The sequence below is a fragment of the Armigeres subalbatus genome, chromosome 1 (genome assembly GCF_024139115.2).
Source record: "Armigeres subalbatus isolate Guangzhou_Male chromosome 1, GZ_Asu_2, whole genome shotgun sequence".
NCBI classification, from domain to species: Eukaryota; Metazoa; Arthropoda; class Insecta; order Diptera; family Culicidae; genus Armigeres; species Armigeres subalbatus.
In genome coordinates this window covers 149,534,718-149,559,756 of record NC_085139.1, presented here as the reverse complement: position 1 = coordinate 149,559,756, position 25,039 = coordinate 149,534,718, and the positions used below count along the sequence as shown (strand labels likewise).

The 25,039-nt window shown below is 41.3% G+C and overlaps 1 protein-coding gene across 1 annotated transcript in view; it reads right to left on the bottom strand.

The window, feature by feature from the left end:
- Positions 1-9,920, bottom strand: part of LOC134205246 (uncharacterized) — a 58,489-nt gene extending 48,569 nt beyond the window's left edge. The window contains exon 1 of the mRNA XM_062680327.1: positions 9,281-9,920. Coding sequence (XP_062536311.1) covers positions 9,281-9,293 — 13 coding nt within the window. The 5' untranslated portion in view covers positions 9,294-9,920. The remainder of the gene's footprint in view (positions 1-9,280) is intronic.
- Positions 9,921-25,039: the final 15,119 nt, after the last annotated feature.

The window sequence follows — 25,039 nt, the reverse complement described above, 5'->3', positions numbered from 1 at the left end:
GTGTAGCCGCCAGACATTAAAAATACTATCGCTTACTCTAATGTGAATGAGTACTACACACATGTGGAAGTGTTGGCTTGCGAGTGAATTGACTATGCGTCCAATTTGGGAATCTCGAGCTCGTTCAATAGCCGCTAGGTTGCGAAGGCCGACGGAGGTCCTTCGTAGCTTAATTGGTTAAAACACCAGTCTAGCGTAATGTAGGGTCATGGGTTCGAGTCCCATCAAAGGGGAAGTGGTTTCCTCCAATGCATTTTCCAAATCAATATCTTCCGCATAATGTACATAAATCGTCAAGAATGTAAACAACGATTACGGATTATTGATTTACCGTGCCGAGTCCCGAATCCCCCTCATGTATTTTGAATGCGGACGGGATTCAATTTTCTATGGTGAATCCGATACAGTTCAGATGATTTAAATTTTTTTCACGCCGTGTTATTCCGGTGGACGATTTCCAAATATTTAAAAAAAATCAGAAAAGCTTTAAATGAATTGTAATGTTTTGAGAAAATCAAATGATTTAAAAATATGTGATTAAGCAAAATTTGGAGAAAAAAACTGATTTACTCATTTCAAAATATTTGATAAGAATGATTCGAAAATTAGCCGAATTTGAAATTGACCCTCTGCTTAACCTTTTTGTTACCGACAGGGTACCCGGGTACCTTTTTCATTTTCAAGTGAAATTTTTTTATGGTTCTGAACATCGCAGGAAATTGAAACTCCGTGACATCTTCGAACTCGGCAAAGTTAAGGTTTGGGTGATATGAAAATGAAAATCCAGTAAGGGGGGGCTTGGGGAGGGGCTTCTGAATATTTTTACCCCGTAACGTACCGACAGGGTACCCGGGTACCCGCGTTTTGGTATAACCATAACTTCGTCAGTTTTCAACCGATTTGGACGATTCCGTTTGCTATGGATTAAGAAATTCATCCTCTATCCGATCAATGTCACATAGGACCGATTCGGATTACTTAGTTACCGGAGTTCCGGATTTGCTAGACCATGTATCAAAAATGGAAAAGTTGATCTTATAGAATCCAAATGATGATTTCTTGTATCCTGAGTTACCAGTTTCGCAGAAAATTCGAGGATTATGACTTTCAACGTATTGGGACCACGTGATCATATGGACTCGGAACGGACATCCCGGAATAGGTTCCCGTGGGCCCTATAGTGGCCGCAAATTCATTCTGAAGAAACCCTGGCAATATGGGTATCAAAATTCTTGGAATTGTTCCTGAAACATGTTTTCCATGTAGTTAAGTCCATAGGATGGATATGAACCGGAACGGTTATTCTGGAGCAGGTTCCCGGAAGGCCCGTAGTGGCCAAAAACTCATTTAGAATAAACCCTGGCAATATGGGTATCAAAATTCTTGGAATTGTTCCAGAAACATATTTTACATGTAGTTGAGATCATAGGATGAATATGAACCGGAACGGTCATCCTGGAACAGGTTACCAGAGGGCCCGTAGTGGCCAAAAACTCATTTAGAATAAACCCTGGCAATATGGGTATCAAAATTCTTGGAATTATTCCTGAAACATGTTTTCCATGTAGTTGAGTCCTGGGAGGGAGAAACAGATTCAAAAAATGTATGTGTCAAGCCGAGCCGAAATCTAGCTGTCATGATATGTCAGTGCGAGCCGAGAGCAAAACTCTCGTCAAGAAAATTGTCTAAGGCAATATACCAACAATAACACACAAAACGAAATTTGGTCTTTTCAGGTGGCGCCTACATTGATTATTTATTCTTGTTGAAAATTTGCTTGTTGCCTGACAAAAAAATGAAAATCCAGTAAGGGGGGGCTTGGGGAGGGGCTTCTGAATATTTTTACCCCGTAACGTACCGACAGGGTACCCGGGTACCCGCGTTTTGGTATAACCATAACTTCGTCAGTTTTCAACCGATTTGGACGATTCCGTTTGCTATGGATTAAGAAATTCATCCTCTATCCGATCAATGTCACATAGGACCGATTCGGATTACTTAGTTACCGGAGTTCCGGATTTGCTAGACCATGTATCAAAAATGGAAAAGTTGATCTTATAGAATCCAAATGATGATTTCTTGTATCCTGAGTTACCAGTTTCGCAGAAAATTCGAGGATTATGACTTTCAACGTATTGGGACCACGTGATCATATGGACTCGGAACGGAACAACAATATTTATTTATTTGATGTGTAGTATCGAGAGCTCCCTCCCAGGTTGAGTCCATAGGATGGATATGAACCGGAACGGTCATCTTGGAATAGGTTCCCGGAGGGTCCGTAGGGGCCAAAAACTCATTTACAGGGTTTCGACTTTTCGTTTCAATGAGACCAAAGCAAGCGTTTTTTGGGCCAAGGGAAAATCTTGTTTCGTTGTTTATGTTGAGGATCATCTTTCACCCATCAATCTTTTCTCTAGAATTAGCATTGGAAGATGAACGAAAATCTTGCCTATTAGATGAAAATCCTTTTTCGTTTCATTACTTTTACCTCTCACTCACTTTTCGCGAGAATTATCACAGAACAATTACAAAATTGTATGGCCGCGCCGGGATTCGAACCTAGAATAGTAACAATAATAGCTGTGAGGATGCGCTTTCTCTAGCCACACCACCACGCTATCTGTATGAAAGCGTTAAGTTATTTGTTCCACATAAGCTACTACCATTTGCATTGATGATGCCACGAAAAGACTCGAATATGAAAGAAAAAGAGCAAACCAACGTTTAGCGGCAATCGAAGTGAGCGAAAAGTTATTATCACTCTCCAGGCTATTTTTCTTTCCCGAAAAGCGATTTCTCCCTGAAAACTTCCGTGAGGGAAAATCATGTGCTCCTGAGATTGAGTGAGCATTACGAACCCTGCTCATTTAGAATAAACCCTGGCAATATGGGTATCAAAATTCTTGGAATTGTTCTTGAAACACGTTTTCCATGTAGTTGAGACCATAGGATGGATATGAACCGGAATGGTCATTCTGGAGCAGGTTCCCGGAAGGCCCGTAGTGGCCAAAAACTCATGTAGAATAAACCCTGGCAATATGGGTATCAAAATTCTTGAAATTGTTCCGGAAACATATTTTCAATGTAGTTGAGACCATAGGATGGATATGAACCGGAACGGTCATCCTGGAACAGGTTCCCGGAGGGCCCGTAGTGGCCAAAAACTAATTTAGAATAAACCCTGGCAATATGGGTATCAAAATTCTTGGAATTGTTCCGGAAACATATTTTCCATGTAGTTGAGACCATAGGATGGATATGAACCGGAACGGTCATCCTGGAATAGGTTCCCGGAGGGGCCAAAAACTCATTTAGAATAAACCCTGGCAATATGGGTATCAAAATTCTTGGAATTGTTCCTGAAACATGTTTTCCATGTAGTTGAGACCATAGGATGGATATGAACCGGAACGGTCATCCTGGAACAGGTTCCCGGAGGGCCCGTAGTGGCCAAAAACTCATTTAGAATAAACCCTGGCAATATGGGTATCAAAATTCTTGGAATTGTTCCGGAAACATGTTTTCCATGTAGTTGAGACCATATGATGGATACCAACCGGAATTGTCATTCTTGAACAGTTTCTCGGAGGGCCTAAAGTGACCATAAATTCATTTAGAATAAACCCTGGCAATATGAGAATCAAAATTCTTGGAATTGTTCCTGTAACATGTTATTCATGTAGTTGAGTCTATAGGATGGATATGAACCGGAACAGGTTCCCGGAGGGCTCGTAGGGCCCAAAAATTTATTTAGAATAAACCCTGGCAATATGGGTATCAAAACTCTTGGAATTATTTCGGAAATATGTTATCCATAAAGTTGAAACTATAGGATGGATATCAACCGGAACAGTCATCCTAGAACAAGTTCCCGAAAGCCCTTTAGTGGCCTCAAACTCATTTAAAAGACACCCTGGTATCAAAATTCTTGGAATATTTTCGGAAACATGTTTTTCCAAGAAGATGGGACTGATGTTGAGTCATCAGGCTGAATGGCCGATAGGCCGAATGGTTATTGAGTCGAATGACAAGTGAGGAGTGAATAATGAGAAGTGGAAAGTAAAAAGTGGAAAGAGAAAAGTGAAAAGTGAAATGTAAGAAATGAGTAGAGAGAAGAGAGAAGGGAAAAGTGACAAAGTGTTGACCCGATTTTTATTTTTGTAAATTATTCAGCAAACACCAATGATACTTACAGCGCCTGTGGTTCATTATAAATCATTTCTGAGTACCTGTCAAGAATTTTTAAGTCGTTTTGACAAGAAATAACGGAAAAAGAAGACAGCAAGAGTTTCTTCTAAATGAGGGGCCCACGGAAACCTGTTTGAGAATGAGCGGTCCATTGTCAAACCATCTTATGGCCTAATAACCCAAAAGATCATGCTTCCGAAACAATTTCATGAATTTTGATACCCGTATTGCCAGGGTTTCTTAATTATGAGTTTGTGGCCACTTTAGGCCCTACGGGAACCTGTTCCAGGATGAGCGGTTCGTTGCCAAACCAACCTTTGGCCCAATTACTCAGATCATGCTTGCGAAACAATTCTATGAATTTTGATACCCATATTGCCAGGGTTTCTTCAAAATGATTTTGTGGCCATTTAATGCCCCACGGGAACCTGTTCCAGGATGACCGGTTCGTTGTCAAACCATCGTATGGTCCAATTACTTATCGGATCATGCTTCCGAAACAATTTCATGAATGTTGATACCCATATTGCCAGGGTTTCTTCAAAATAAGTTTGTGGCCACTTTATGCCCTGCGGGAACCTGTTCCAGGATGACCGGTTCGTTGTCAAATCATCCTATGGTCCAATAACTAATCAGATCATGCTTCCGAAACAATTTCATGAATTTTGATACCCATATTGCCAGGGTTTCTTCAAAATAAGTTTGTGGCCACTTTAGGCCCGACGGGAACCTGTTTCCGAAATTACCGTTCCGGAATTTAATCATAAGATGGTCCTGTAACGTAGTTAAGTTATATTCTTTACATTTCCAACGAAGTTTATTAGTCATGACGCAAGAAATCTTCATTTGGTTGAATATATATCTTCAATTTATACATACTTTGGGACTTGACCCAGTTAATCCGGAATTTCGGTAACCAGGTAATCCGAATCGGTTCTATGTAACAATTGTAACATGTATTGAATAGCGGGTAAGCTCCTGCATCCGTAGCAACCAAAATCATCAAAATCGGTGAAAAACTGACAATGTTATGATCATTTTAAGTCCGTGGGTACCCGGGTACCCTGTCGGTAACGTAAGGGTGTTTTTTTTTGTCAGTAATAAAAGGGTTAATTATATTGACATTGAGGCGTGACATTATCAGGAATAGCTTGCCTACCAAGCTACCGGCTCCAATCATTCCACAATTCCAAAGGAATTTATGACAGAAAAATCGGTCAATAGAAAACACACAACAGCATGGATAGCATTCCCAGTCAACACAAGATCGCATATGATATCACATAAGATGCTAAAGTGGAGGCCATTTAGGTACTTCCTCCCTCATACAATATGTACGTATATAGCCTCCACTTTAGCATCTTAAGCTGCACGATATATGATTTTGTGTTAGCTGGGTTCTTTTTAGGAAAATATAAAAAGTATAAACCATTTTTTTATATTTCACACTTTTTTAAAAGTTTTGTCCACTTTAGTTGTATTTTTGTGTTTCCTGCCAAAAATGTGAGTTCGTTTGAATAAAATTTTAGAGCTCTTTGGGAAAATGAATGGAAAAAATGGGACAAATTGTGGATTTTTTAAATTACGACCGGAAAGTACAATGAGGCCTAAAAAACGGTAGGGGAGACTGGGGAGATTTGATCCCCTTTCGTGATTTCGTGATATAGTATTTAACTTTACTGATGTAAGACAGTCCTTAAATTATTGTTGTTATTGATACACAATCGATTTTTTGGAGTGCTATCAAATATCGACTTTTAAAGTATTCGGGGAAAATTGATCCGTCTCCAAAAACTTGCTTTGATAAAATTAGAAAGGTGTCCTCAGATTTTTTAAATATTTCTCCTTCAAAATACGCGAAATTTTCGAAATGCTGTGTGTATACATGAAAGATTTTCCTGTCAACCCTTCATCAAATCTGTCAAATCTACAAAAAATTAGAAGCCTGAGAACAGATTTATATTATTTTGATTTTTTTCGCCAAATTTTTGTATGGGTGACTAATGGGGGATCAAATGTCCCCATATGGAGGCAATAACTTCAAATCCAAATATCCTAAAACTTTGATGGAATATTGACATTTTCATCATTAAGCATATTTTTGGCTTTGTGCTGTGGGCCCTCCTTAGCCGTGCGGTAAGATGCGCGGCTACAAAGCAATACCATGCTGAGGGCGGCTGGGTTCGATTTCCGGTGCCAGTCTAGACAATTTTCGGATTGGAAATTGAGCATAAAAGTATCATCGTGTTAGCCTCATGATATACGAATGTTAAAATGGTAACTTGGCTTAGAAACCTCGCAGTTAATAACTGTGGAAGTGCTCAATGAACACTAAGCTGCGAGGCGGCAATGTCCCAGTGGGGGATGTAATGCCAATGAAGAAGAAGAAGAGAAGCTGTGGAAGAACGGAAGCATTTAGTCATTGTTATGAAAAGTTGTTCAAATTTTGCGTAACCAATAAAAATATCTTTAGGAAGGTCAAAACAAACAAACCGCACTGCAGAATAAATAAGGATGTCAAATAACTCACCACATGATAAAGGTCATTTGTCTAGAGGATCTCGACAGGATCTCGACATCTCGAAAACAGGGGGTGATTAAGTCTCCCCGGGGATCAAATCTCCCCACCTTCCCCTACTGTCCCGTAAAATACGGTACGTATGGCCAGCCTATCTAGTCTCGACTAAACTGCGAGTCTTTTGGTTCCCCAAAATTGATATCATGCATCAGGACAAAGCTGTATTATAAAACCTATTAAAATATTCGGGTCCGTAACACTTCATGGATAATGGACCTTTCAAATAAATGAATGCTTAAGAACAAGTTTTAATTCTGACAACAATTGACAAAAATGTTTAATGTCAAAATGAAACTTCAAATATTTTCTAAAAGTGAAAAAGTTGAGATCTTTGTTTAAATATTTTATATGAAACTGTTTGAACCTACTTTACTTTGCAAGGGCCACTTTATTTTTGCGACTAAAATTTTAAATTCAGACCTGTTTACCACACCGCAATCTAAATCATTTTTCGTGCAATCGGGTTTGATTTCTTTGCAACCTACCAAAGCCTTGTATTTGAACGATATACTTATTTTCCTCGTAAATTGCTCAATTTAAGCTGTTTATGACTTTTAATGCGGGCCTCAATACGAATATAGCAATGAAAGAATATTTCGTTTGTAAGTTAAATCCTGGCTCAACTGATTTCAATTTATAGATAGATTAATGTACCTGTCTGATGTACATATTATAAATACGATAAAATCTTAAATATTCTCCGACTAAATCAACACATAACTATTTTTTTTATTTTAGTCATTTTTAGCACCAATTGTTGGGCAAACATTCCCATAATAGATGGTCTTATGATATCAATGGGATTTGTCATAATTGTGACCGAAAGCAAGGATAGGACTACAGTGCTCTTTTTATGGATTAAGAGATTCCAGATTTAAAAAAAAACAAATTCTATTGCAAATGTGAAAAAACTTTGCAAAAATGATTGTTCATAATAAAATCTAAATATTTGTTCAAAATATTAGAAATAACCTCTATGATCAAAACACATCTTTTTCTACATTTGAATCCCTAACACTGACTTATATTCCGAACACTCGATACCTAAACATTTATCTGAAATAGTTCGTTATTATTACATAAATAATCGAATTTTCTCGGCAGGCGTACGACGATGAAAAAATAAAGAAATTTTGCATTTAAGTGCATTTAAAGTGGTGTTCGGAATTTGACTCAAAGTGACAAGAATTTAAGACAATTTTTACTATTCGTGTTCGGCATTTGATACAAAGTATGGCAGAATAAAACCACTCAGTATTGATATTTACAATCAATAAAATATGATTATTGAAAGCTTATATGAAAGTTTCATTCTTGCGCTACGCAATGAAACTATTGATATATCAAAATTCTCATGTGCTATAAATACCTCCAAGTGAAAAATGTCCTTAAGTGTTCATAATATGAATCAAAACGGTACCACTCTGATGATTTAACATTTACGGTTAATGTTCCAAGCGTAGACAATAGTTCCATTTTTAGATAGCACCCCATACGATTTATTCAATATGAAACCAATCAGTTGTTGCTTGTGCTGCAAACGTTGCTACTCATTCTGTACGTTGCTCGCGTTGAGTTTACCTAAACAGAACGTAAATACCAACATGTGTGCAGCATCTTTGACGAGTTTTAATTGTGTAGAGAAACAAGCAGCACCGGTCTATTTTTTACATTTTGGTTTCTTTCATATGGGTATTATGTTATTCTAGCAAGCCTTTTTTGTTTTTATTTCCAAAACAAGGTTTGCTTTTGAAATTAATTAACATTTCTAATAACAGGGAATTCAAAATCACATTTCCCACATTTATTGAAACAAGTCTATGTCTTGATTGAAAGATGGGATGGTACTAAAAGTGCAGATGATTTAACTTTCAGCTAAAAAACAAATTAATCTGAAATATCCCCGATGTGCTTGAGCTACGATATTAATTCCTCTTAAACGGCAATTGATTTACCATAGTTAGGTACTTCGTAATGTTTTTGTAAGTGTTTAAAATATTTTAATTTGGTCAACTGTGTCCTAAGGTTACTTCCAAAATAGTGACTATTGCGAAAAACTGTCAAATTGATTCGACAAGCATTGAGAAATCGGAACGCTTTAGTCACCCCTGATTGTGCACAATATGTCAAATAATTAGTTTGTTCATATTAGTGAATACTAAGGGTGAATACAGTTTTGAAACTAAGAGATTTTCATTGTAACAACCCTAAACCATATAAAAAATTGAATAAACTTCAAAAGCATTTTAACAATTATTAAATATGTGCCTATTTGAGAAAGCTAAAACTTGTGGGTAGCGCAAAAGGGCTTTTCCCAGCTCTATGCCAAATGAATATACTGTCTGAATGAGATGATCTCGAATTACTTACAACGATTGTAGAATTTGCGAACAGAACATGAAAGAAGTTAAGGTTCAGTATGAAGTAGACACTTAAGAAAATTGCAGATAAAGAATAAACACTCAATTATCTACTCAGCGGATTATAAGTGACGGCAAATCAAATACATACCTGAATACATCATGCACAGAAGCTGAACGTGGGATGATTGGGTAAACAACCATTAAGCAATAAATTAATTATGGCACACGCACGGCTATTCCTCAATACTTCACACGGGTACACTGTTAGCATTCGCTTTAATTTTTCATCATCCGGATATATATGACACACTTTTAATCACTTTGCACATCGTAATATATCGCTTTTGCACTAATTCCGCATTTGGCTTGCACATATCACATTTGAAAAAGTAGTGTATTGCGTCATGACGCCATCCGAATCACTCGTGTCCACTCGCTGGAATAAACCACATTAGCCGCAGCATTAAAACATTCAATCGCTGTGTCACTTGAGTTGAATAAAGAAGCACATTTTAACGAATTATCTCTAAATTGTACCGACCGACCGTCTTATCCCGCATGGTTCCGACCGAAGAATATACACATTTCTGGATATCGTTAGAGCGAACAGAGTGAACCATACATCCACCGAACCGCCTGGGCAAAGTCTCGAGACCGTGCGTGCCGTACCGTTCGCTTTGTATTGCGGCTGCATATGCTCAACATCCGATCGGATAGAAGAGGGCACTCTCCAACAGCCAGCAGCAAGCACGTTCGTTGTGTATTACCAGACTTTGAATGATCACAGAATTGAGTAGTAGTCTGCGCAGGCGGGCGGGATGTTCACTGCGCTGTAGTTGGCCACGACAACGACCAAACCGCCATCAGCCAGTAAGGGTATGTGATATGTTGAATGAGTATGTTGACAATGATTCTTTTCTCAAAAATTCAAGTGATTTACGAAAAAAGCACGTATATCTCGCACAACGAAAGTTCGAGTAAATATATTTACAAATTCATGTTTTTTTATTTACTCTAATCATTAATTTGTTCAAAACTTATAGTTTTAGTTTATAATTAAGGGAAGATCCATAAAGTACGTCACGCAAAAAAAGCGATTTCAACCCCCCCTCCCCCCTTCGTCACGTTTTTTGTAATAAACCTCTAAAAAATTTGTATGGATCGTCACGCTGCACACAACCCCCCTCCCCCCTAGAGGCGTGACGTACTTTGTGGACGGCCCCTAAAGTTATTTAAAAAAACCACACGCTATTTTGACTGCAATACGCCGATTCTTCCGCTAAGGAGATCCAATATTACTGAAAGATAATTTCTCCTCCTCGACTGATGAAGCAAACACAAATTCATGTAATGGGGGTGGTGTGATAGTGGAATATGAACAAAGTGGTAACGTGATGGTCACTGGATAGAACTTTCATTGGAAATTCTGTATAGAAACCTCTGAATTCTATTGTAATCTGGGAATATGTTGATTTATAAATTGGGATGAGTGAGTATGAGTAATTTTAGGTGAATGTTTAATGTTCTAATAGAATGCTCCAAAGTATAGAAGAACTCAGACTTCTCGGCGCAGTTTGCAAAAATATGCTTCAAACAATTTAGTAGTTTGTCAATTGCTCATTCCAGAGGCTACCGTCAGTTGTGGCTATTCAGGAGAAAATATTATGCGGCTACAGCGTTGCCTGAGGGGAAATTCTTCGGAAGCGATACGTAGTCATCAGCGGCAACCACATCGTCTGTTGTGTTAATCATTAAAACCCCGAAAACGCTGTATCTGTTCCAGTATGGCTACCGTTATTGGTTATTGCAGACTTGCATTACTTTCGCGTTCAGTTTGCCATAAATAAAATGAGCGAGAACAACGCGTTTTATCAAACCTTCTCGGTGAGGGCCGCTTATCCGAATCAGTTTTTTTTTTCAACTTGTATACAAGTGCGATAGTTTTGTTTTCATGGCTTGTTATGATCCGAAGAGGTTTTTGCCTCTCTTTTATCGTTGTTCGTTATCTATTGAGAGCGATTTCTGCAATCCCTGGTCTACATTGAATCTATTTTTACACTCCCATCGAGAAATATAATGCTATATTTTTCGACATCCTCAGATACTTAAAAAAAATAGGCCGATGGCGGGTGTTGAACCTGGATCCTCCACAGTTAGTGCATCTCGACTGACGCGTTAACCATCTGGACATCTGGACTATGGACAGATGTGGAAAGATGCGACTAAAGGCTATCATAATCCACGTTGTATGCTGTACCAATATGCACTAGTTGCTGCAATACCAGAAAGAAGGCACTCCAAAGGATTCAAATAAAATTTTGAAAATGATTCTGAAGTTGCCTTCGTGGTATAGTACCAATGAACTTCATAGAATTTCTAATATTGAAACATTGCAACAAATGTCCAACAAAATAATTTCCAATTTAAGATAAAAATCGTTGCAATCTTCTATTGTAACGATTAGCTCCTTGTACCCTTAGTATAAATTAGGTTAAGTTTAGTTTAAGTTGAAAACATTGTAATTCCTACATGGTTCAATTCAACCAGAGGAAATATCCTAACTACCAGAGGCAATTGAAATATATTAATAATAACTAAAAATGTAACATAGCAAATAAGGATGATAGTGTTAAGAAAACACGGAACACCTAGTCTAAAAGATGAATGTTATTATTTATTTTTTATTCAGACTAAGGCCGAAGTGGCCTGTGCGGTATATAAGAGTCTTCTCCATTCGGCTCGGTCCATGGCTACACGTCGCCAACCACGCAGTCTACGGAGGGTCCGCAAGTCATCTTCCACCTGATCGATCCACTTTGCCCGCTGCGCACCTCGCCTTCCTGTGCCCGTCGGATCGTTGTCGAGAACAATTTTCACCGGGTTATTGTCCGACATTCTGGCTACGTGCCCGGTCCACCGCAGTGTGTGTGTGTGTGTGTGTACAAACTAACCCACACTGTCTGGCAGTGATGTTATGGAAGAAAGCTGTCTGTTAAAACAGTCAGATTTAATCCGGGAGTTAGAAAGTGCTACCTCTACTGCAGCTCCAGTGACCCATTTCAGAGTGCCTGGTATTTCAAGTCCACTCCGAGGTCACTATCACTAACAGTAAGCCCTGCCTGGTTATGCTACCGTTTATCAAATGGATAAAGGTAACATAATCAAACTTCGGATTCAAAATTTATGTAATATATTTTGAATTCAGCGCGCATTTAGTTTTATTCATTATACATTTACTAGTAAACAAATTGGAAAGAGCTCACCGTGATCCTGCATCTCATAAGACTTCATTCTCGTGAATGCTATTTCCTTTAACGTCTTCTTCCGAAACCCTTGCACATTCTCCTCGCAACAGCTTCATCCGTAAAATAACTTCGGCCATAACGCCGTGCTTAATATTGTCGATGTAGATCAAATCAAGAACATGTATGAACTTGTCTCAGCTACGTCGCTGGTCGCTGGTCTAGCGACGCAGGCAATTTCAATGCGTCGCTGCAGCACCAAACTGGAAAGCGCTCGCTGGTTGAGCGACGTTCCAGCGATGACTCGCATAGACAATATATCAAACGAATCACTGTAGTATCACTTTCTACACTCCATAGTACAAGTTGCTTCACAATCAAAATAATTCCCAATTCTTTTAGTTTATTTGAATTGAAAAAAATTGGGAAAAAACAGCAGTCACGTGCCCGGTCCACCGCAGTCGTCCGATTTTCGCGGTGTGAACGATGGATGGTTCTCCCAGCAGCTGATGCAACTCGTGGTTCATTCGCCTCCTCCACGTACCGTCCGCCATCTGCACCCCACCATAGATGGTACGCAGCACTTTCCTTTCGAAAACTCCGAGTGCGCGTTGGTCCTCCACGAGCATCGTCCAGGTCTCGTGTCCGTAGAGGACTACCGGTCTAATGAGCGTTTTGTAGATTGTCAGTTTGGTACGGCGGCGAACTCTTTTCGATCGGAGCGTCTTGCGGAGTCCAAAGTATGTACGATTTCCAGCCACTATACGTCTCCGAATTTCTCTGCTGGTATCATTTTCGGCAGTCACCAGTGAGCCCAAGTACACAAATTCTTCCTATCATGTATTTCGTCTTCGACGTGTTGATGACTAGTACGATCCGCTTGGCTTCCCTCTTCAGTCTGATGTAGGCTTCCTCCATCTTCTGAAAGTTACGTGCCATAATATCTATGTCGTCGGCGAAGCCAAATAGCTGGACGGACTTATTGAAAATTGTACCACTCGTGTTAGTCCTTGCTCTTCGTATTACCCCTTCCAAAGCGATGTTGAATAGCAGACACGAAAGACCATCACCTTGCCGTAACCCTCTGTGGGTTTCGAAAGGACTCGAGAATGTCCCTGAAACTCGAACTACACACATCACCCGATCCATCGTCGCTTTGATCAACCGTGTCAGTTTATCCGGAAATCCGTGTTCGTGCATTAGCTGCCATAGCTGGTCCCGATCGATTGTATCATATGCGGCTTTGAAGTCGATGAATAGATGATGTGTGGGCACGTTGTATTCGCGGCACTTCTGCAGTACTTGGCGAATGGCGAACACCTGGTCCGTGGTGGAGCGTTCGCCCATAAAACCCGCCTGGTGCTGCCCCACGAACTCCCTTGCAATTGGTGCTAGTCGACGGCATAAAACTTTGGAGAGTACCTTGTAGGCGGCGTTCAGCAATGTGATTGCGCGGTAGTTGCTACAATCCAGCTTATCTATTTTATCATCAGACTAAGGCCGGAGTGGCCTGTGCTGCACATAAAAGACTTCTCCATTCAGCTCGGTCCATGGCTGCACTTCGCCAACCACGCAGTCTGCGGAGGGTCCGCAAGTCGTCCTCCACCTGATCGATCCACCTTGCCCGCTGTGCACCTCGCCTTCTTGTTCCCGTCGGATCGTTGTCGAGAACCATTTTCACCGGATTACTGTCCGACATTCTGGCTACGTGCCCGGCCCACCGCAGTCTTCCGATTTTCGTGGTGTGAACGATGGATGGTTCTCCCAACAGCTGATGCAACTCGTGGTTCATTCGCCTCCTCCACGTACCGTCCGCCATCTGCACCCCACCATAGATGGTACGCAACACTTTCTTGCGGAGTCCAAAGTACGTACGATTTCCAGCCACTATGCGTCTCCGAATTTCTCTGCTGGTATCGTTATCGGCGGTCGCCAGTGAGCCCAAGTACACGAATTCTTCGACCACCTCGATTTCGTCACCACCGATAGAAACTCGTGGTGGGTGGCTCACATTGACCTCTCTTGAGCCTCTTCCTATCATGTACTTCGTCTTCGACGTGTTGATGACTAGTCCAATCCGTTTAGCTTCGCTTTTCAGTCTGATGTAGGCTTCCTCCATCCTCTCAAAGTTACGTGCCATGATATCAATGTCGTCGGCGAAACCAAATAACTGGACGGACTTCGTGAAAATCGTACCACTCGTGTCAATCCCTGATCTTCGTATTACTCCCTCCAAAGCGATGTTGAATAGCAGACACGAAAGACCATCACCTTGCCGTAACCCTCTACGGGTTTCAAAGGGACTCGAGAATGCCCCTGAAACTCGAACTACGCACATCACCCGATCCATCGTCGCCTTGATCAACTGTATCAGTTTATCCGGAAATCCGTTTTCGTGCATTAGCTGCCATAGCTGGTCCCGATCGATTGTATCATATGCGGCTTTGAAGTCGATGAATAGATGATGTGTGGGCACGATGTATTCGCGGCATTTCTTCAATACCTGACGTATGGCGAACACCTGGTCTGTGGTGGAGCGTTCACCCATAAATCCCGCCTGGTACTGCCCCACGAACTCTCTTGCAATTGGTGTTAGTCGACGGCATAAAATTTGGGAGAGTACCTTGTAGGCGGCGTTCAGCAATGTGATTGCGCGGTAGTTGCTACAATCCAGCTTATCACCCTTTTTGTAGATGGGACTCACGACACCTTCCATCCACTCCTGCGGCAAAACTTCCTCCTCCCAAATCTTGGTAACGACCCAGTGCAGCGCTCTAGCCAGTGCCTCACCACCGTGTTTAAATAGCTCTCCTGATAGTTGGTCAACCCCAGGGGCTTTGTTGTTCTTCAGCCGGCCAATCTCCTCCTGGATTTCTTGGAGGTCCGGAGACGGTAGAATTATGTCCTGTGCGCGTTCTCCCAGGTCCATCACCATACCGCCACCTTCGTCTGACACATCGCCATTCAGGTGCTCTTCGTAGTGCTGCCGCCACCTTTGGATCACCTCACGCTCGTTCGTAAGAAGGTTCCCGTTTATGTCCTTACACATATCAGGCTGTGGCACGTGGCCCTTACGTGAACGGTTCAACTTCTCATAGAACTTTCGTGTGTTATTAGCGCGGTACAGTTGCTCCGTCTCTTCACGGTCTCGATCTTCTTGCTGACGCTTTTTCCTCCGGAAAATCGAGTTTTGTCTGTTCCGCGCCTGTTTATATCGTGCCTCGTTCGCCCTCGTGCGGTGTTGTATGAATGTATGTATTAGATAATTAGCAAATAAAATTAGTTTAAAAAAAAACATATAATCTCAAGTGGAAGGGTAACAGGGATAGTGATGAGTGATGCAAGTGGAATTAGCACCATGCAAATTTGTGTCCTTTCCGTCATCAAGCTAAATCGAATCGTGAAGTTTGTGTGGATCAAAGTTATATTGCTATACACGATTCATGTTGTAGAAGGAGCCAACGAGATTCGTTTAGATGTATTGATCAAAACCAGATAAACTGACTTGATGTAATGAGCTGGCATAACAACAAGTATGTATTTGTCTTCGATATGAAGCAAAACCGTTCAGACAATTCTTATTCCACATATTTAATTATAAATTTAAAAATCTCCTTCGACATACCAAGGACATGCAAACAGCTTACATCGTTGTATGCTCTTAAGCACTGACCGTAGCTGGTTCCATGATACGGCACACTATATGTTGGCGGATTACGGAGCGTGCGAGGTGGGACATTAACATTATTCTCTTGTAGAAGTTCGGGGCAGTCTATATTACCCTCCAACAAATCAAATTTTGTTTTTTATAATTTTGTTTATTTGTCAGTGTGTTTAAAAACTTAACTTATTTCACAGTTCAGATGGAATTCAACTGCATTTACATCAATAATATAATTTGAATTGTTAGTAAAGCAAATGGAGTTAACAAACAACTTTAAAATTGGCTTGAGAAATGGATTGCGAGTGATTTGACTATGCGTCCAATTAGGGAATCTCAAGCTCGTTCAGTAGCCTCTAGGTTGCGAAGGCCGACGGAGGTCCTTCGTAGCTTAGTTGGTTAAAGCACCAGTCTAGCGTACTGTAGGGTCATGGGTTCGAGTCCCATCGAAGGGAAAGTGGTTACCTCCAATACATTTTCCAAATCAATATCTTCCACATAACGTACATATTCACATATGAGTTTTCATAACATTGTAAATTAACGTCCAAGGGTGGTTTAATCCCCGGAAATAGGCAATTATCTTTGATTGAACTGAACTTTAAAATTCTAATTCGTTGAGTTCGTCTGGTCCTGTCCAGCATTGGTCTCAGTTCATTGAAAGACTGGCAATATTCGTTATCCGCCCTTCCGATAGTGTGTAGAAGCTTGCGATATGGTTTCTTTTCATTTACTATGAGATAAAGGTTACTTTTCTCTATTAAAGAAAAGCTACGGGAATGAAGAGTGCGTCAGATTTTTCTCCAATCAAATTCTGGGCGAAGTCGAACCACCTTCGGCATTTCGGTTTGCTCAATATAATGGTGGTGGATGATAGCGGATGATGGATTTAGTATTAGCTGAGGGGAGAGCTGTTGCCATTGTTGTCAGATTAGTTTGAGATCGGAAAGATCGCAGGAATGATTGTGTTGTTGAGATTGTTTGGTAGCAACAAGGAGCGATAGAACTCGCTCGCCCAAACTCGCTCTACTTATCTTTTATTGCCCCTCGTACTCGCTTAAGCTCGTTTAACCCAATACTCACTTACCGCAGATAACAAATAGAAGCCAAAAACCAATCTACCAACGAAATGACCTGAGAACGTAGGTGCACAGTGTGTTCTTAAACGGAATGGCTGAAAATAAAATCAAATGGTACCCAGATCTTCTAATTCAATTCAATAATTTATTGCATAATTGAGTTCGTTCGGGTTGGACGATAACTAGAATGGGCTTAGGCTCAACCTGGGGCTGGGAAACTATTCATGGCCATGATTATATTATTTCCACGTTTCCACGGAGTTCCAGCGGCGTGCCGAAGACGAATGGCTTTTCAGCAGAGTGCCGAAGCCGAATACTTTCCGACGGGGTGCCAAAAAACGGATGATTTTCCGACGGGATGATCGGTGCGTCGAGTTACCGGCGGCTTGCCAGCGAGCGATTGCTGCTCTACAAGATGGCGGTGTGAGCTAGTGCGCAAAATGGTCGAATTAAAGGTGCGGAGGAAATGACGGCTGGACGGAAGACTTTCGATCCTCAAGGGCGTCCGGAATACCGTTCCCTCGAGCTAGTACGAGCACTTTCCCTTAGGATCCGGCTTCACGTACCATTCCGATTCACCGGGCGAGGACTAAAAGGAAGCTACTAACATTTGGTTCAGGTTCGGCCCAGCGTACGATAATTAGCGACGTCCGGGACCGTGCTCTCGGAACCTAATCACCGGGGGTTGTAGTGCACAGGTTGTTTTACGACAATTTTTAGCGACTGTCGGGTGAGTTTCAATCGATTAACTGGCGAACTTTGTCGGGTCTGCTGTGTCATGTTGAGTTAGTAAGAGAGGGAAATTCAACAATAATTGAAAAATAGACAGACCTTAAGGTATGTCACTTTACTGTCTCAACTGTCAACGAGCTTTTTTCGTAGCTCTATATGCGTACAGGATTTTAGCCATCTTTAGAATATTATTATTAATATTCCTAGTTTTACAGCTTACATCGTATCGAAAATCGAACTAACCTTTGCTCAATGGAAACATCTACTATCCGACTAATATACCTATGACAAATAATGCATAGAGATTGAGCTTAACTGAACCCATAACACATACCCTCATCAGTCAGGCAACGAGAGTTTAGGACCAAAGACCAAGTACCGTGAATTTTATGTTTTGATTGGATTCCTCCGTTCTCTGCTCCTTCGGTGCGCGCGGTGCTATATGGTGCATTTTCCATTTTCTCTCTCTCTCTGCCGCGCGCACGATGGCTCTCAGCGTCATGCGTATTTGTGGATTTTAGGAAATCGTTATGAATGGACGACATGTGAATGGGGAAAACAACACGTCACGCTGAAAACACTACCAAGCTTGGGCGGAAAATACATCAACGCTTCTGCTCTCCGCATCTGGGTTCGTTCGTTGTCGTTTAGTACCTCAGACATGACTTGAATAGGCTAAAAAATAGAAATAAAAACATCTGTGTGCGACTTGGGATCCACAAAAATCTAATCTAACGGATTGCTATATAATAAATTCATGTAAAAAATTAATTAAATTAATTACAACGTTCATACTATAAGTAGGGGTTGTTAACCCATGTTCTTACTCTCCAAACAAAATCTGCTAATTTATTTTTCTGCATGTTTGATTATTCACCAGAAAATGAAAGGGAAAATAAAACATAATGTGATAAAATTAAATCGAGGTGTGACTGCAGATTAAAACATGATTGATAAACACAAAGTAATCGTTGCAGAAGTACACGGCGTAAGTTATATTGTCATTCAATATTTTTTTTTATAGGCACATCAATCGACTCAGATCAACATATTAAAGTGATGTCTGTCTGTATGTATGGCGGTACTCCTTATTCGATTTGCTCATCATATAATGTGTAGTTCAAAATATCATGACCTTTGGTTGTAATGCGACCAAATAATGAAGGTCGTTGATGGAAATAACGGCTTATTATCCTTTCCATTCCTAGAAAAATTATTCAGGGTTTATATTATTTTACCTTTCTTGTACAACTAAGTTTATCCGAGACAACTATGATTGGTAATGTATGTTCCGTAGAACAAAATCAGAGGTTCATCACACATGAATAAATGACATCCCCATTGTATCCACATACAAAACTTCCCAATAAACTAACGTGAGAGAATTAAATGGTAAGTTTTATGTGTGTTTGCGTTCCAGTGTACTAGCTTAAAATAGTTAATTATATTGTATATATACAAAGAACGTTGCAAGCATACCAATGAATGGTCGTCGCAAGAACCACATATGTAAGCCATGTAGCTACCGCTACCGGGTACGCTCGTTCTAACGTAAGAGAATTATACAAAACGCACCATGCGTTAATAAACTGCAGCACTTATAACAACGATGCCAATGATTAGTCGTATGGCAGATCCGGAAGACATTTAAACGCAACCTAAAGAAAATATTGAAAATGCCGATCCATGATCTTGTTTAGTATTTCCCTCAAAGAGTAAAATGCCTTTTGGAAGCATTAAGCGCGGGACTAAAGTATCCAAATGTAAACGTCATGCAGCAAGCTAGCTATGTGACTATTCTGGGTATTAAGGCATTTTTGTAAAATAATCACACTAAAGCCTCCCCCAGACCTAAGCATTTTCATCGCAGCGGCGGCGACAACTAGTCGCCGCGATTCTATCGTTGAGTCGCTGCAGGCAATATTCTATAAACGTTTCCATACCAACGGCGATAAAATCGCAGTCGCCAAGCGATAGAATCGCGTCGCGTGTGTTTGGGGGAACCTTAATGCGTTTTGCCCTTTTCCTCCCTTCATTTATGTTTCAACCGCTCACAGAGCTTCAATCATAACGACACATCAACGCGACGAAAAAAGACACTTAAAATGCGTCAAATACATAAGAACTACCAAGGGTAAACATTTTCCACTTGCTTATTCCAGAGCCGCGCCGCTAGAACGAATGGCTGGTGCGACTGAAATGCACAAAGTGGTACATAATGGAAAGGTTTGTTCATTACATTGTTTCATGTTGTACCAAAAATATTATGATGTAAGTACATAGTAGCTGATTAATGTGTGCAGGTCTGTACTTAAGCATACACTTAATAAAGATTCCAACATATTCGTTTTAGTTTATATCATATCACCAACTCATCTAGAAAAAAAATTACGAATTAGAATTTTATTTTTCACAGATTAGTTCACTATTCATTTATTCGCGTTCATTGATATAACAACATGAGAACTTTTCTGTAAAGTTAAATAATTTAGAACACAAATCGGGCTTCATGATCGGTTTGCGGCAGCGTCGTCTAAGATTCAATTCCTTTACCTTCGCTTAACTGGTAATTGTTAAGTCGGTAAAAATACATTGAGGTTAATAAAGACTAAAAATCCAATTTATTATCAATGAGTATAATGAAATCCAGATCAATCCACTTAGCAGTGATGATGGTTCTCTATACAATCGTTACACTTCGCCTTGGTGTGATACATATCAACAATAATTGCCAACCTTACGACATGTTTTTGGTGGGCAGCAGGGACTATGTCCAAGGTCTTGACGATCCCTCCCCAGGCCATCTGCGAGTTGTGGGGCTTGCCTAGGATGTGCTGGGGTTTGACAGTGGGCCCTGTTAAATTCCTATAAAAAGCTGCTGTATCCGAAAGTAGGGCTTTTTATCCAAAGCGACCGTGTGCCGCGCACAAGCCCAAGTCCTGGTGTCAGGTGGGACGCTAAACAGCCCTTACACGACGGCCCTCCGACGAGACAGGAGGTTTGCGCAGGCCTAATAAGCCGCCTGGAAAACCAATAATTACGAACAATATAAGAGATAATGCGACTCGATATAATCGGCAAACACCTAGGCGACGAATAAAGGATCACGATTGGAAGCTTGGAACATAGAACTGCAAGTCGCTAGGTTTCGCAGGTTGCGACAGGATGATCTACGATGAATTACATCCCCGCAACTTCGACGTCGTGGCGCTGCAGGAGATTTGCTGGACAAGACAGAAAGTGTGGAAAAGCGGGCATCGAGCGGCTACCTTCTACCAAAGCTGTGGCACCACCAACGAGCTGGGAACCGGCTTTATAGTGCTGGGTAGGATACGCCAACGCGTGATTGGGTGGCAGCCAATCAACGCAAGGATGTGCAAGCTGAGGATTAAAGGCCGTTTCTTCAACTATAGCATCATCAACGTGCGCTGCCCACACGAAGGGAGACCCGACGACGAGAAAGAAGAGTTCTACGCACAGCTGGAGCAAACATACGATGGATGCCCACTGCGGGCCGTCAAAATCGTCACGCACAGGTAGGAAGGGAGGAAATGTATAGACCGGTCATCGGACCGGATAGTCTGCACACCGTATCGAATGACAACGGCCAACGATGCATAAGCTTCGCAGCCTCCCGCGGAATGGTAGTCCGGAGCACCTTCTTTCCCCGCAAAAATATCCACAAGGCCACATGAAGATCACCTAACCAAGAAACGGAAAACCAAATCGACCACGTTCTAATCGACGGTAAATTCTTCTCCGACATCACGAACGTCCGAACTTACCGCAGTCCAAATATTGAATCCGACCACTTACCACCTCGTTGCAGTATGCCTGCGCTCAAAGCTCTCGACGGTGTACAACACGCGTCGAAGTCGGACGCCGCGGCTTAACATTGGGCGGCTACAAGACGGTAGACTAGCCCAAGAATACGCGCAGCAGCTGGAAGTGGCACTCCCAACGGAAGAGCAGCTAGGCGCAGCGTCTCTTGAAGATGGCTAGAGAGATATTCGATCCGCCATTGGTAGCACCGCAACCGCTGCACTTGGCACGGTGCCCCCGGATCAGAGAAACGACTGGTATGACGGCGAATGTGAGCAGTTAGTAGAAGAGAAGAATGCAGCATGGGCGAGATTGCTGCAACACCACACGAGGGCGAACGAGGCACGATATAAACGGGCGCGGAACAGACAAAACTCGATTTTCCGGAGGAAAAAGCGCCAGCAGGAAGATCGAGACCGTGAAGAGACGGAGCAACTGTACCGCGCTAATAACACACGAAAGTTCTATGAGAAGTTAAACCGTTCACGTAAGGGCCACGTGCCACAGCCTGATATGTGTAAGGACATAAACGGGAACCTTCTTACGAACGAGCGTGAGGTGATCCAAAGGTGGCGGCAGCACTACGAAGAACACCTGAATGGCGATGTGGCAGACGAAGGCGGTATGGTGATGGACCTGGGAGAACGCGCGCAGGACATAATTTTACCGGCTCCGGATCTCTAGGAAATCCAGGAGGAGATTGGCCGGCTGAAGAACAACAAAGCCCCTGGGGTTAACCAACTACCAGGAGAGCTATTTAAACACGGTGGTGAGGCACTGGCTAGAGCGCTGCACTGGGTCATTACTAAGATTTGGGAGGAGGAAGTTTTACCACAGGAGTGGATGGAAGGTGTCGTGTGTCCCATCTACAAAAAGGGCGATAAGCTGGATTGTAGCAACTACCGCGCAATCACATTGCTGAACGCCGCCTACAAGGTACTCTCCCGAATTTTATGCCGTCGAATAGCACCAAGTGCAAGGGAGTTCGTGGGGCAGTACCAGGCGGGTTTTATGGGTGAACGCTCCACCATGAACCAGATGTTTGCCATTCGCCAAGTACTGCAGAAATACCGCGAATACAACGTGCCCACACATCATCTATTCATCGACTTCAAAGCCGTCCGGTACGCAGGTCGCTAAAATAAACCATCCGGTACATGCTGCGGACAAAGTATTGCGAATCGGCAAGTTTGGGCATCTGGCACGGACTTGCAAGGTCCAGTTAGATCAAAACTTTGTAGATGATGCGGAGAAGCCACCGAAATGCCTAATCTGTAGGGATGATGGATATAGAGAAACGTTACTGGCGGTCAGAAATGTCCAGCTTACAAACAGGCGATGTTAGTGGAAACAATTAGATTTGAGTACAATCTGGTAAACCTGAGCCCAGAAGAGCTGGTTTGCCATATTGCCTCGAGCCTGCGATGCAACCATGCCGAGAAAAGTACAGGAACGACATGTCTGCCGTCCAGTTTACTGGTGAAATGAAACGATCCGTCACAATTATCTTCGAGCAAGTAGGATGATGCAAAAAGCCCGCAAAATGCCGAAAAAGAAAAGCGTAGACTTCTGTTGTGCTCGACAAGAGCTACCGCCAAAAAATAAATTAGGGTCTGCCAGGCAGCTTGCATGTAGAAGCTTTGCTGAAACGCAGATGTGAAGTATGGTGAAGCCCGTGTCGCTAATCATGAACAGGTCACGGCTGCAAAAAACTTAAAAAACTAATAAGGCTCCAGGGCTAGATGGTATCCCCAAACTGGCAAATCCGGGAAGTTTCGTACTACGTTTGCAGAAGTACATATACGAAAGAAAACTTCGCCGATTTCCGGGAGCGGAAGATGTTAGATGCTACCGAAGCCGGGTTAGCCACCCGAGGATCCATCGGCCTACAAGCTAATTTACCTGCTAGACACAGTCGGAGAACTCCTGGAGAGGGACATCCATATACAGTAGACCTCTTCATGTTTTCAAAAAATATCAAAAATTCAACCGGTCAGCCCAAAATCACAATTCTAATATCAAAATAAGCCTCCTGTCAAATTTTCAGCTAATTCAAATAAAATTTCGAGGTGGCTCAAGTTGATTTAGTGTTTTTGGGCTATTTTCAATTTTGAAAAAAAAAATCTAACGAGATATATAAATGCCGAAAACTATCGCAACCAGTGTTGGTAAAATCACTCATAAATCTCAATCAACGAGCGCTCCCGTGCGAACGAAATCGTCTGCGATTTTAGAGGAATGCATCACGCTTGAATTTTTCATGCTAAAACGTATCATTTCACTCATTTGTCCAAAAATCTTTTTGGTTTAAAAACGCATTTGAAATCAATTTGGGGCAATTTAATGCTTATACATAAAAGAGTGTCTAATACTTTATGTGACAAACGTCAATTCACTGTTTTTAACGAAGGAGAACAAAAGAAAACCTACGATGATTCAAATGGATGATTCAACTCATCCATGAGTTTTTAGGTGCTGAGTTGGGTGCGTTTCAACTCATGCTTGATTTGAATCATCCATGAGTTTTGAGATTTTGAGTTTTTACCAACACTGATCGCAACAACCTCTATACGGCAGTATTTGGTGTGCTGTATAAGTCTTGTGAACAATGCGATTCGTTCCGGTCACGTTTTGACCACGTTAAAGTGATTTTCGGACTTTTAAGTGCATAAAAACACTGTTTCCTCTGAAAGTCGTTGTTCTACAAAATTCTTGAAATTATGAGAAATCATTGCTAATTTATTATATTATTCTTCCTCTTCTTTCCCTGGACATTTGAGTAATATAATTGCCAATGTTCGATTTACTGTTAAATTCTTAAAAATCAGAAGCTGAACATTTGTCATAAATTTGCACGTTAGGATTTCTTCAAACAAGTTGTGCGATCAAAGAAGCTTTGATTTCACTTGTTACTACAATGCACTCAATGATGAAAGCTTACAGACATATGGTGAAATGAATCAAATTTGGATGTCGTTTGTTGTAAGCATCAAATATCATATGATTTGATTTATGTTTTGTTCGAATAACTTGTTTGAAGAAATCTTAACGTGCAAATTTATGACAAATGTTCAGCTTCTGATTTTTAAGAATTTAACGGTAAATCGCACATTGGCAATAATATTACTTAAATATCTAGGGAAAAAAGAGGAATAATAATATAATAAATTAGCAATGATTTGTCATGAATTCAAGAATTTTGTAGAACAACGACTTTTAGGGGAAACAGTCTTTTTATGCACATAAAAATCGAAAATCACTTTAACGTGGTCAAAACGTGAACGGAACTAATCGCAATGTTCACAAGACTTGTAGAGCACACCAAAAGCTTCCATATAGAGGTTGTTGCGATAGTTTTCGACGCTCATATA